At 31.3% G+C, this 15,451-nt stretch overlaps 1 protein-coding gene across 1 annotated transcript in view; it reads right to left on the bottom strand.

The window, feature by feature from the left end:
* Positions 1-4,377: 4,377 nt before the first annotated feature.
* LOC143058467 (alpha-1,6-mannosyl-glycoprotein 4-beta-N-acetylglucosaminyltransferase-like) overlaps positions 4,378-15,451 on the bottom strand; it is a 35,504-nt gene continuing 24,430 nt past the window's right edge. Inside the window, exons 2-5 of the mRNA XM_076231951.1 lie at positions 8,437-8,551; positions 7,193-7,260; positions 6,251-6,368; positions 4,378-5,578 (exon numbers count right to left, since the gene is read on the bottom strand). Of these exons, the coding sequence (XP_076088066.1) occupies positions 4,419-5,578; positions 6,251-6,368; positions 7,193-7,260; positions 8,437-8,539 (1,449 nt within the window). The 5' untranslated portion in view covers positions 8,540-8,551 and the 3' untranslated portion in view covers positions 4,378-4,418. The remainder of the gene's footprint in view (positions 5,579-6,250; positions 6,369-7,192; positions 7,261-8,436; positions 8,552-15,451) is intronic.

Raw genomic sequence — 15,451 nt, forward strand, 5'->3', positions numbered from 1 at the left:
TTGAAATAATATGAAATGTTAGCTCATATAGTTGGGTCACCGTACTTGATTGCTACCAAACATTTAGAAAATAAGTCTCCTGTACATTATATATAAAGTATTATTATCTGAGTTCTTTCCCCTTTTTTTTAATTTAGTAGGTAAGCATATCAAACAAAATCTATTCTCTTTTTTATATAGTCGTATTAACAAAATGAAAGTAATTTTCTTTATCTAGAAGTCTAGTCATATTCATATTGTTTTCAAGGTGTACACTGATTGTTTTCTGATATTTTGTAGTTATAATATAAATTGACGGATGATCTCCTTGTAGTCTTTATTTTCTTCTTCTCATTTTTGTAAAGACCAATATCAGTATTTTCCCCTTGTATTTATTTCATCAGGAAATTGAAAACAACACGTTTAATATTTTCTTGCGTCCGAAGCGCTTTTCTGGATTTACCTTCATCAGGAACGATTAAAGCCAAACGTTTGAAATCCGAAGATGGATAAGTGCTGAAACCGTTGAAGAGCTATATGCCAAAAATACCTAAAATAAATAGCTAAATTCATTTACAGCCAACTATGCCTGAGGGAGTTGAAACCTTAGTTTCTTAATAATTTCAAAATTTATAAACGGACAATTTTAGTCAAGTATATTAAATCATGTCAGCAGCGAAGTACTGACTACTGAGCTAATGATACCCTCGTGAACTGATAGTCCACCAGCAGAGGTATCGACCAAGTGATGTAAAAATTGAAAACAACACGTTTATGACAAACGAGACGATTTTGATTTTGAAATTATCAATTTCCCCCACCTTAGTAGCAACATACCAACTTCACCTGCATATGGAATATACATTTCCCAACTTATTCGGTATTCAAGAGCTTGCAGCTCCTACTCAGACTTTGTAAAACGTCACCAGTGTCTGAGCAGAAAGTTGATGAACCAGGGGTATGTCAAAGAACGTCTCGTCCTTTTTCTAAAAAAGTTCATCGGAAGGTACCCAGAACTTGTTGATAAATATTCCGTATCAACTTCACAAATAATACACGATGGTCTTGAAGTATAGATTTTGCGTACTGACGTTGTTTGTCATCTTAATTACGTGTTATATTATTCTTTTATTTGTCTTTATTAATATTACTTTTACTGTTGTCTGTTTTTTGAGATATCCTTTTGACGTAACTCTGTGCTTATGTATCCCATCATACTTTGAACGACAAAATTATTTTATGATGTGACTCTGTACCTATGTATCTTGTCATACTTTGAATGACAAAATTATTTTATGATGTGACTCTGTACCTATGTATCTTGTCATACTTTGAATGACAAAATTATTTTATTCATTAATATTACTTTTACTGTTAACCAACTTTTTTTGTGATATACATTTTACGTGACTCTGTACTTATGTATCACGTCATACTTTGAACCACACTATTATTTTATTTATTATTATTACTTTAACTGCTAAGTCAGTGTTTGTTATATCTATTTTGCGTGACTGTATTTATGCATCCCGACATACTTTGAACGACAAAATTATTTCATGTCTACCTGTGCGAATTTCAAACGCGCAATTTTACACCAGTACCCATACCCTCCTTCCTTGATGGGTGCATTTTACATAGACAAATATAATCGTATAATATAATCAAAATGAGTATGTTAATTTGATGTATGCCTTTTTGTGCTTCTTCGTTACATTTGTTGTTTTTATAGTGATTAAGATGATAACACAATGTTGACTGCTGTACCCCTATTTTTGACATTTTTACCTATTATGTCTGTTTGTTTTGTTCACGCATCGGTGACTATATAATGGAATTTGATGCGACTGTCATACAAGTGAGAGGTTTAGCTAGCTATAAAACCAGGTTCAATCCACCATTTTCTACATTTGAAAATGCCTGTACCAAGTCAGGAATATGACAGTTCTTGTCCATTCGTTTTTGATGCGTTTTGTTATTTGATTTTGCCATGTGATTATGGACTTTCCGAATTGATTTTCCTCTGAGTTCAGTATTTTTGTGATTTTACTTTTTAATAATTTCTTGTGTCCGAAGCGCTTTTCTGGATTTACCTTCATCAGGAATGCTCAAAGCCAAACATTTGAAATCCGAAGATGCATAAGTTCCGAAACCGTTGAAGAGCTATATGTCAAAAATGCCTAAATTAAATAGCCAAATTCATCTAAAGCCAACTTTGCCTGAGGGAACTGAAACCTTAGTTTCTTAATAATTTCAAAATTTATAAACGTACAATTTAGAAATATGTTCTTTTCTGTTGATTTGTTCTAAATTAGTTGAGCATGGAAGCAGCTTTACATTTATAATGCAAACCAATTCAATTATTTTTTTTCTTTTGAAAAGTGATATTTAGGTGTAACGGTAAATGAATAATTACGAATCTGTACTGAATAGTCTCTAACCACATTTGTTTAAGTCGTGTTTTAATCTAAAGGGTTGTGAATGTCAACCGGAACAAAGTTTGTATCATACAAGCATACTATTTAGTTACACACCATCCTTAAATGTTACATAAGCAGTTTTTTACCATCCTTAAATATTACATAAGCAGTTTTTTTTATATAAACTGCGTTGTGATGGAAAATATATTTTGATGAATAATGAATATACAGTTGGGAACCAATCCATATATAAATTTAAACATGATCATTCAATGATTTATAAGTATTTATTTATTTATCTCCATACAAGTAACAATTTATAAAAGTAACGGCCTTCAACACCGAACAGCAAGCTATAAAGGGACCCAAAAATTACTAGTGTGAAACCATTCAAATGGGCAAACCAACGATCTAATCTATATAAAAACGATAAACGAGAAACACTTATGAACCACATAAACAGACGACAACAACTGAATATCAGATACCTAGATTCAATATCCATATTACAATAAGATCTGCCCTCAACTCTAATGACCTTTTAGCAAAGAAGTCAATAATTCCATCATCTTAATAGGAAGAGAGGTTTACTATACAATATATTTTTTTATTATCAAAGAAATGAATGAAATATTCATCATATAATTGTATATCATTGCATAAATATTGTCTGATATTTTCGTTTACCTTGCAATTAAGAATTGAATACTTCCTTTTGTAACTTTATTGGGGTGTTAAAGCGTTGACCGAAGTACATTTTGTATGAAGCGCGGAAGCAATCTTTAAAAAAAGATAAACACATAAATACTAGTAAATAGCACACAAAAAATGGCAAGGTTCATGATTTGGGACAGGCACATGAATATGTGCCGGGATTGAAACATATTTTATTTTAAGGGATACACCCTTTCATTTTTGAAATGATCTACCAACGAAGATATTAATTTTCATTTTGCGGGGAATGGTCAAATCATTCTTTAGAAGGACAAAAAAAAAACCACATACTTAAACAAACCTTTCTTTAAATTTATGCTCATTTGGTATTGATTTAAAACAAATCTAAGAATTCAAACATGGAAATTTTTCAAAGAGTTTTATTTATTAACACACGAATTCGCGAATGCATGTTATAATGTTCTTCAAAAAACTTTGTGAAGATAACTGTGTCGAAATACAAAAACATTGATATGTCAGCTGACCAGGAAGATCAAGATTTGTGTTTGTATTTCCAAACTTACTCTAGCATCACTGAAGGAGACATTGATTGTAAAAATGCGCATTTGGTGCAAAACAATTGGTACCATTTATGCTATTACTTCTTGAAGTATGCTTTGATGATTTGTATGAATGTTTTTACGGAGATAAGACGGTGTAAAATTATAAGCATTGTACGGGAAAAAAACATAAATGTAAAACGGAAAGTCGTCAAAACATAAAAACATACAAACAACGAAACAATTAAAGTGGTTGTTCTATTAGATAAAAAATGATAAATGTGGGCTTGCATTTTTATTGATTTTACCATCGGTTGACCCTTTAAGCATATATGTTACTCCTCGTTTTTGTTCTAGGCAAGCTATTTACCACCAAGGTCAACACGTTGTAAAATCAATATAAACTATTTACATATATCCCATTTCTTAATGAAGACGCCTATTGTACGTAGCGTAGTATAACATGACACGTCCTGTGATGGATGTATGCTGCCGAATACTCACGAGTCTGGGTGAGGTGATGGATGGACGCTACCGAATACACACGAGTCTGGATGAGGTTTACAGAATAAAAGATTAAACGAAAACATTACAGAATAGAGAAAATTGGGGTCCTGAAATAAAATAAAATAGATAGTTATGACTTTAGAATTCAAGAATACAGAACTAAAGAACCTCCTATCAAGACTCTCCCATCTAGCTGCATAACTTAAGCTATGAGTTTCAATGAAAAATATAAACGAATATAATAAACAAAATATGTATAGAGAGAAATCTTCATTCCTTTATTGTAAGTTTAAATTTGTTAGCGCCTTAGAAAAACTGATATTTCATGAATGATCACCCAAAAGTTTTGTGACTTTTGGAACCGTATTTGAACACAATGAATGTCTGTTGTATTTAATGGAGGAGGAACATTTTGAACGTCTACTTTACCATTCACAAATTGTCCTATTATTTTATAATCTGTACAATCGTTTTTGTTAATACTCTTAGAGCTTATTTCTAATAACGCGCTGTATATTTTGTCTTCTGGGAATACATCTAACCCAGAATTGACAACAATTCTTTTAATAGATTGAGGTTTGTTGAAAATAATTCTAAAGTTATCATTTTTCCTTGCCTTAGATTTGGACCAAAAATATCCGAAGCTGGTATTGTATGCATTTTCAGGGGAATGTTTTGAAAGGAACCTTAAACTGGTAAATACTTTTGCGGGTGGATTATCTCCTTTTAAAACTTTCTTTTGATCATTTGCAACAAAAAATCGGTCTTTAAGTGCCTGTACGTGGCCCCATTGTGAGGAAGTCATTCCAATATGCTGAAACAAGGTCGGTTTCCTTATTATTCGACGAAATTGAAGCATCTGCGGATTGAAATGTAAATAAGTATTGTCTGCAGGTTGTTCCTGGTAAAATAAAGCTACCATTTTAGCAAGTGCCTCTAAATCATGTGTGTGATATAATTTAGCAATCATTCCTAGTTCAGAGAACTCTAAACACGTCCATTCTCCTTTTTGGTCGTTAATGAAATTTTTCATAGCTTTGATGTACCCTCCAACTGTTATGACGTCATCTTCAAGATGCAAATAAAACTCTGAAAGCTTTGTTTTATATACATACAACCACAATAGAACAAAATCTATGTTTTGTTTTGCTTTCCACGTGGCTTTAGATTCTGAATGCCATTTCCGATGGTGAGTTAGATTTGTCAAACTAGGATACATCCAATCAAAACTTCCAATTATTTTAATTGTTCCATTTTTAACTTCCTGTGGATATCTATTTACAATTTCTGACGTCATGTTTGTCCTCCATTCTTGGTCTAAATCCGAAAGCAATATGACGATATATATTTCTCTAAAGTCTTCTCTATTAGCATTTGTAATAAGCGATTTCAGTGTGTTGTAGAGGTAAACAGTGTTCTGTGGTCGCTTTGCCGTAACCAGACCCATTGTCAAATATCCTACAAAAGGAGAAGAATAAGAAATCATACGTTTTATATATTGTTTAAGCAACATGAAAACCATATTTATATCTTTATTTTAAAACTACCATCTCCTTTACATGTAATAGATATACATGTAATAAGATATGGTATGAAGGCCAACTCTTTCCTGCAGCTCATAAACTGTAAAAGTTAACCATTAGAGATCAAAGTACGGTTTTCAACATGGAGCCATGCTTAAAATTATTTACATTAACATATTTAGATAGGTTTGGAAGAATCTAAATGATAATTGTACTTATATATCTTATGTGTATACACAAATGGCTTATATAACACAATTTAGCATTGTTTGTTTACGTTTCTTTGTTGAGATGATTTTCGCTTTCACAAGCGTGCATTTTACCTTAAAATGATTATATTCTTATGTCACACCATCGTTCTATGACGTCGGGTAGCTCATTCATAAAAAAAGTATATGACGTGGGATACGATCGGAACAGCTCAAACAGTATATTCATATCTTACATCAGGTGTGTACTCAACGCATCTGAAGAATGTCATGTTAGAATGTGTTATCACATAAAAAAAAAAACGATAAATGTTACATCCTATATTTTAAATTGCTTGAAAATATTCACTTAATGGCTATGACAATATGAGAATAATAAACACAAAATATACACTTACGTCTATTAGTTTCTTTTGGTGATCTTATTAATGAAACTGTGTCTGTCCAATTTCGATTAACGTTATCCAAATCAAATTGCGGGTATAAAATACGTTTTGGGGAACGTTCAATAATTTCCTATCAAATATAAAACACATAAATATGCAATAAAATAGTTATCATCTAGTTTTACATTTACTTTTTGAGTTGATAACAATGATCAGCAGTTGAATATGACGAAACGACGGGTGACATATGTGGAGAAGTCTCTGCTTACCATTTCGAAACACCTGTGTTCGTCCACAGTTTGAATCTTATTATTTAGTTCTTATTAGGAAAAGATAGGAGAAAGATACCAGAGGAATATTCAAACACATAAGTCTGACAAGAAGTAAAATATGATCAAACAAGTATCATGTCAAAAACACAAGCAATTGTAGGGGTCGGCGATCCAGGATGTGCAGAAAGAAAAAAATATTCAAGGCGATGATCACATTTACTCACTACTTCAATTATACATATTTACAACATAGCGGATAGCATAATTTTATAAAATTAATTACAGTTCTAGTTCTTTTTGATATTTGAACTGCATCGGATAGAAAATGAGCTTATTCTACACAGGTAAAATAGCTACGGACGTTTCACTGATGTGGTAATAAACATTAATGAATATCAATAAACCATTTGTAATGCGACTGTCAGGCAAGTGAGAGGTTTAGCTAGCTATAAAACCATGTTTAAGCCACCCCTTTCTACATAAAAATATGCCTGTATCAGGAATATGCCAGTTGCTATCCTTTCGTTTGATGCATTTTATTTTGCCAATTACCGATAAGAATTTTCGATTTCTTTTATTTCGTAGTTTTGTAATCAAAAGTCAATCAAGTTCTTATACATGTGCATAAATACGTGCGCTTGTAAAAAGTTGATTCCTATCCAAAGTAAATATATATATATACCTTTGTTGATGTTATAGGTCTGATAGATGATTCTTTGTTGTTATAATTCTGATAAAACTGTGCATTATCTAAATCAATATAAATAAAAAAAAAGTCAACAAAATTATTTGTTAAAAGAAATAAAAAATATAATTAGTAGTTGGCCTATCTGTACATTAACAAGGCTTTACCCTCCATCTTCCCTCGTGTTTTTGTATGACCAATCAAAATAAAAGGTAGTTTGATTATCATGTGTTCCTAATGAAGAGATAATAACGAATTATCTTACTTAAATAAAGGCAACAGTAGTATACCGCTGTTCATAAATCCATGGACAAAAAAACAAAATCGGGGTAACAAACTAAAACCGAGGGAAACGCATTAAATATAAGAGGAGAACAACGACACAGCACTAAAATGTAACACATACAGAAACGGACCAAGCATCAGACAACATCCCACGAGAATAACAAATATAACATCAAAATCAAATACATGAATTAGGGATAGACAAGTACCGTGACACGTCTTATCGCAATGTGAATATTCACTCAAAAATTAGAGAAAACAAACGACGCAACGTTAAAATGTAACACACACAGAAACGAACAATAATATAACAATGGTCATATTCCTGACTTGGTACAGGACATTTTTAAAGGAAAAAATGGTGGGTTGAACCTGGTTTTGTGGCATGCCAAACCTCCCTCTTTTATAGCCATGTGAAATATAACATCAAAATGACAACACAACACCACAGGACTACAATATAAATAAATTGGAGAACACAATTGACAAAAAAACACACGAACAACAGGCAACAAGTTCAAAATTTTAACACGCGAAAAGTGCATTTTATCCACACAAGACCTACTAGTGACGCCCAGATACAAAAGTTTGAAAGCCGAAACAAGTACAAAGTTGAACACTATCGAGGACCAAAAGATAAAAAAAGTTGTGCCAAAGTTGAACCAAATATTTTCTCCCAAACAATAAAAAACAAAATAACTAAAAAGGGTATTTCAAGAAAAACTCAAATCGGACATTTTAATTCAAAATGTCAAAACTAGGGGTACAGCAGCGAACAGTATCTTATAATCATTATGAAAACAAACAAAAATGTCAACAGAGAAAAAAAAACCTGACAAATAGACAAACATGGCAAAACTCGGAAGCAAACTAAAAGACAGGCAAACTTCGGGGTTCAGTTTTTTGTGACTTTATTTTTTAAATGTTATCAATCAGCTTTTGAAACTTGTACTTACTTTGAATTTGAATAACAAACAAAACCGTTTGAAAAACAACTATCACAACCATAACTGTAACTAGGCTCAATATTGTCTGTAAAATATTCTTCCTCTTCTTCATTTTCTTTGAAATCTAAAATTAAATTAAATAAAAAATACAGAGCAAATGATCAGTATAAATCATAGTTATATTAACCCAAATAACCCAGTCGTTATATTTCACTCCCTTCGATCGCTACATTAACATCAGGACGACAATGACCGTAAAGGGGCACTGTAATTATTCGAGTTACAGTTATATTAGAAATTACTGTATGAATTCAATTCAAACCTAATATCCTAATTTTAACCAACTTGACTCAAAGTCTTAACTTAAAGATCACAGTAAAGATATTTTGTCTAGTGTTGTAATAAAGGCAACAGTAGTATACCGCTGTTCAAACTCATAAATCCATGGACAAAACAAAAAACAAAATCGGGGAAACAAACTAAAACTGAGGGAAACGCATAAATATAAGAGAACAACGACACAACACTACAATGTAACACACACAGAAACGGACCAAGCATCAGACAAAATCCCACGAGAATAACAAATATAACATCAAAATCAAATACATGAATTAGGGATAGACAAGTACCGTGACACGTCTTATCGCAATGTCAATTTACACTCAAAAATAAGAGAAAACAAACGTTGCAACGTTAAATTGTAACACACACAGAAACGAACTATAATATAACAATGGCCATATTTCTGACTTGGTACAGGACATTTTTAAAGGAAAAAATGGTGGGTTGAACCTGGTTTTGTGGCATACCAAACCTCGCACTTTAATGGTAATGTTAAATATAACATTGAAATGACAACATAATATTACAGGACTACAATACAAATAAATAGGAGAACGTATTAGACAAAGAAACACATGATTAATGAATAACAAAAAGCATCAGGTTTTAAATTTAATACGCCAAAAAACGCGCCTCGTCCACACAAGACTCACCAGTGACGCCCATATATAAAAGATCGAAAGCGAAAAAAAGTACAAAGTTGTACAGCACTGAAGATCAAAAGTTGAAAAAGGTTGTGTCAAATACGGCTAAGTTTTTATGCTTGGGATAAGAACATCCTTATTATTTAGAACAATTAATGCTATTGCAAACAGTAAATTTTATCAAATGAATATAACAGATATACATAATGAAACTGAAGTATTAACTCATTACATAAAACAAACACGAATACATAATGAAAGACCAATATATAAGCTATATAAAGCAATTGATGGGATTGAGAAAAATAGGCCCACATTAATCAAATATCTTTATACTCATATATGTATATTATTAATATTGACTTGTTGACCACGTTTTATGTAGTGTATGTTTCTTGTGTTCATTATGTTTGCATTTTAACCAGTCAGGGTTTTCCTTTTTGCAATAAAGTTTATTATTAGGATAATTCTGAGCTGATGATAGTAAATCTTTGATATAATCTGTTTAATTCTTATTTACACTTTAAAACATAATTGAGATGGCAGAAATTTTAAAATATTGGATCTCAACCTGTCATTTCTTAAACATTGTATTGATCTCTATTTATTATTATGTCGTTTTATTTCTGAGGATTCATTACGTCGTTTTATTTTTTAGTTATTTATACTTTTTCAACATCTTCTTTACTGATTTACACTTGCACAGATCATATTGATTTATTTTTGTCTTACGTTTTGTCCAAATATAAACCAAAGATGTTGAACAGGAATATTCTTCAGAAAATAAGATACTGATATATGTTGGATTTTCAATCAATCTTATATTCCATTGGTGTGTAAAATGCTTCTCTTTCAAAAACTGTCATACGTATATCGATAATATGAAAAAACTATTAGTCTTAAACATTATTACTTTCCAATAAGACAATCGTCAGATGCATCATAGTACATATTTTTAAATAATTTTAATTTTAACTGTCTCGGGAAAGTGTGAAGATAGGCGCCTGTTAGAACATTAGACCCGCCACGGACTGACCTCGCCACATTCTATATGTGCCTGTCCCAAGTCAGGAGCCTGTACCATTACATCATTGTCGCAGGAAAGGAGGCGGGTATGGCGTCAACAAAATGAGTTTATACCTGCTGCATTTTATGCACCTGTCCTAAGTCAGTAGCCTGTCGTTCAGTACTTGTCGTTTGTTGTTGTGGTTCATGAGTGTATCTCGATTCTATTTTTCAAATATATATGAAATGGATGGTTTTTCTGTTTAAATGGTTTTATACTTAGCCTAGTTTTTTGGGTGCCCTTTATAGCTTGTTGATCGGTGTGAGACAAGGCTCCGTGTTGAAGGCCGTACTTTGACCTATTATTGTATTCTTTTTTTATAAATGGATGGAGAGTTGTATCAATTGTACTCATATCATGTCTTCTTATTTAGAATCATAATGAGGATCCTGTTGCTCGGGTAAATTATTCAACGGATTGAGATAGAAATAACGCCTCACGACACACGAAGTAAGATTTTTAATTAACTGGAATTTCAAAACGCATATTCATTACTAAGATTACTTAATAGTTGTATCATGTGCATCTGTCATACATAATTTAAAACCGGTATATATGATGAGTTTATATACATACACGGTATACACCTAGTGATTAAGTTGATTTAAAAACAATAAAACAAATCTTTCGGCGTTCACCTATGATATTAAATGGGTGGCGTTTAAATTACGTAGCTAATATCTGTTTAATTCAAACGATCTAAAAACTGAAATATTTAAATGCAATTAACAAACAATCCTTCCTTTAAACGACAGTTATACAAACACATGTAAACAAGTCTTTTGTTGTTCAGGTACTAGTAGTTATTTATAGAAGGAAATTATTTGTGAATACAACAGAGATGACGTTTGTCAGCACCCATAATTTCATATAAAAAGGGAAATTAACAAAAATACTGAACTCCAATGGAAATTAAAAATGAAAAGTCCTTTAAAAAATTGCGAAAATCAAACATGAAACGACAAATAAAACTGTCATATTTATGATACGGTACAGACATTTCCGTATACAACACACATTTAACTTATTTTCGTTGAATTTAACGCAGACGATAGAAGAGGATGTTTTGCATTCCGGTCTTTGCGTCCGTCATTCGGCAATCATCGGTAGAATCCGTTACTCTCCTTAAAGGAGGGTACGGAATCGGCCGAGTTGTGACGAATGTGTCTCCGTTTGTCTGTTTGTCTGTTTTCTGTTTTAAGTTTAAATGGTTGAAACCGGTCAATCAGGAAACAAGAGACCGTACAGCCACTGCAGCCCCTCGCACTTAATAAAAGTCAAGCGGGAATCTTCTAAAAAAAAATTTAGCATAAAACATTTCTCCACATAGATATACAAGAATGTTACCTTTTGACTAATAAAACAATCAATCTAAATTCTAATAGATGAATATTGTTGTCTTTCACTAAATAGACTGCCAAAAAAAAATATCACAAAATATTATTTTTCAAAGTCAATATTGAAACAAACTAATTCACATTTCACTTAATTAAACATTTCATTGTATGTAAACTTATCTGTTAGTTAAAATTTCACTGATGATTTGTCCTCTTTTATGGCTATTTTTCATAATTATATTATTTGATTTCGAGTCAAACATGTGCGTGATGTTATTACATCTTATTTGTTTAAAAAAATCAATTATGTCGGAACATAGCTTTCCAATTGACATTTTGTATATAGATACGAAGGTGACATTGAACTGTTTTTTTTAATGGAGGGTGACTGTTATTGATTCAGATAACCTTTGAAATTATTGTTAAGGAATCTTTAATTTCTGACTTTGTTCTCTTATATGAATATATTGAATATGTACAGCTTGACAATTTATTATTATGAAATATATTAGAATGCACTTAAACATTTTTCTATTTTAGAATTGTATGAAATATGTTTTCTATCTATGAAAAAAAAATAAACCCGCATAGTTGATTATTTAAAAGTATGCATCACATTTATTATGCTATTTTGTATAAATCCTTTACCTCGGATAAAATCTTCAACGGATTTATAAAGAAATAACGCTTCACGATACACATCGTAAGATTTTAAATTAACTGGAATTAAAAAAAAACGCGTTTTACTGAGTCTTCTTTTTATGTAAGTTAGTCTGTTGAATCATGTACACAATTCAGCCCAGTATCTATGATGAGTTTATATGCATACACGGTATACGCCTGGTGATAACGTTGATTTACAAACAATAAAAACAAAGCTTTCTGATTTCGGTTGATTATTTTTATTTAACCAATGTTGTTCTAAGGATGGTATTTAAATTACGTTCTTTGTAATTTGTTCTTTAATACCAACGATAAAGGAGTTCTTTCGATTGAAATATTTAAATACAATTAACAAACTATCATTTTTTCAACGACAGTCATAAAAACACATGTAAACAAGTTATTTGTTGCTAAAGTAGTGACTTTTGCAGAAGGAAAGTTTCGGTAAATACAAAATAACAAATATACTTAAACTTCAAAACAGAAAGTCTTTTATAAACTGGCAAATCAAAAGTTTAAACACACCGAACGAAAAAAAAAAACCCAAAAAACTGTCATATAAGAATACATGTCTTACCTTTTGACTAACAGAACAATAATTCCAAATTTGTATAGATGACTATGACTGTCTTACTCTAAAGGGACTGTAAAAAAAGTCATACAAGAAATTATAGCTTTACATTTGGGAATATATATTTCTTAATTCAAAATAGCACAAAATGTCATTTTGAAAGTCAATATTGAAACAAACTGATTCACATTTCACTCAATTAAACATTTTAGTATATGTAACATTTGTAATATTATCTGTTAGTTAATATCACTAATTCTTTAGCTTATTTTATGGTTATTTCTCATAATTATATAATTTTATTTTGAGTCAAACAAGTGCGTGATGTTTTACATCTAATTAGTTTTTAAAAAAATTAGTTATGTCTGAACTTAGCTTTCCAATTGACATTTTTAAATAGGGAAATAAACTCATCATAGATCACAGGATTAAATTTTGTATTTTCGCCAGACGCGTATGTCGTCTACAAAAGACTCAGCAACGACGGTCGAATCCCAAAAATTTAAAAAAGCCAAATAAAGTACGGAGTTGAAGAGCATTGAGGACCAAAATTCCTAAACATTTTGCCAAATACGTTATAAATAATGCATATTTAAAGGTTTTCTTGTTGAGAACACACCGAGGGGTGTCAGGATTGATCAAAGGAAAGAACTACCGTAGGGAGATCTTTCTTTGGGCAATACTGAAACCCCGAGGTGTGTTCTACAACAAGAAAAAACTTAAAATATGCATTATCTAACTTATATACCGTCAAGAAAATACTGTTTTTTTTTTTCTATAAAGACTTGTAAAATTTAACATCCTATTTTACTGACATTACTAAAGTAGGTTATTCCTTTCTCATGCGTTCAGGGTTTGAAACGCCGTACGGCTCATTTAGAATGTGAAAGAAAACTCACTAATTAATTTAGATATAAACCTTAGAAATTATTTTCCATACACAATGAAAAAATGTTACTGTAACTGCATGACGGAAGACACAAACGAATTGTTACCATCCGATAACGGTGTATGAAAAATACAAGACACATTGTAAGTAGTTTGTTGTACCAACTTAGTTTATAGAAAAGAAGGGGGATACTATGTTGTTTGATTATTTTTTCAACAATTTTAATTGAATCGAATGATATATTCAGAATGATTAATTTTGGATTGCAATACATTTTTTTAACAGATAATCAGGATATAATTATACACCCTCCCCACGCGACCCCATTTATGCGTGAATGTTATTCAATAGAATATAAGAATATTTTATTAGTTGATCATGTGATAGGGTAAAAGGTATACATAAATGTAAAAAAGTTACGAACTGACACGAAGGGGAAAAACGAATATCAATACATATGGTTTACAGTATGATTTCCTATTCAGTGTGTATCGTCTGAACATGCATGAAATATTTTCCAATGGACGTTAAGTAACCATCAATCAATCAACCTATTCAGTGTGAATCAATGAGATTTTAAACTCTTTAACACATATGAAACCTCTGGCTTCATATCTCTGTATTGTAGCGATAAATTAACACGACGTCACATTATTTGATTCTAAAATTAAAATGCGGACAAGGACGATTTTTATCATAGATTAGAATAAATTCCCAAATCGGCAACAAATAAACTTTCAGAAAAATATAATTTTGAAGTAAATTATAGTTTGCATTTTTATCAAGGAAAATAATGACCTCGCGCAGGTCATTATTATGTGCCTTGGAGCATATTTAATTGTAATATGGTATCGTCCGGGCTGATTCTTCAAAAGAATGACCTAACTCCATATAGATATATAAAGCTACGGTAATCTATTCCTGAGGTACAAAACCTTAGTATTTCAATTTTTTTTTTAATAATATGACCATATCAATGATAATTCATGTCAACACCGAAGTCCTGACTACTGGGCGGGTGATACGCTCGGGAAATTATAACTCCACTAGCAGTGGCATCGATTTAAGGAAAGACAATATAATGATTTCTATCTATGAAGAAATAACATAAAAAATGTGGTACACAATGATTAACCTGCAAGCTTTATTACTAGTATTTGAAAGGGAAAATCGCAAAAATACTAAACTCCGAGGAAAATTCGAAACGGAAAGTCCCTCTGGCAATATCAAAAGCTCATACACATCAAACAAATGAACAAAAACGGTCTTAAATGTGTAGACTACATTTTAAAGGTTATGTAAAATACACAGAAAAAATATAACAGTACTCATATATTTCAATTCATTTTTTGATATTAAGGAGTAAATCATGTAAAACGTTGATGACGTCATGAGCACATGACAAAGGTGTCCAATAGTAATTCGACATTTTGGATATTACTTTATTGCATAAGCATCATATTGACTGACCAAATTATATCGTGAATATAAAAACATATTTTGAATCAC

This window comes from Mytilus galloprovincialis, chromosome 14 (genome assembly GCF_965363235.1).
Source record: "Mytilus galloprovincialis chromosome 14, xbMytGall1.hap1.1, whole genome shotgun sequence".
In the NCBI taxonomy this organism is placed as follows: Eukaryota; Metazoa; Mollusca; class Bivalvia; order Mytilida; family Mytilidae; genus Mytilus; species Mytilus galloprovincialis.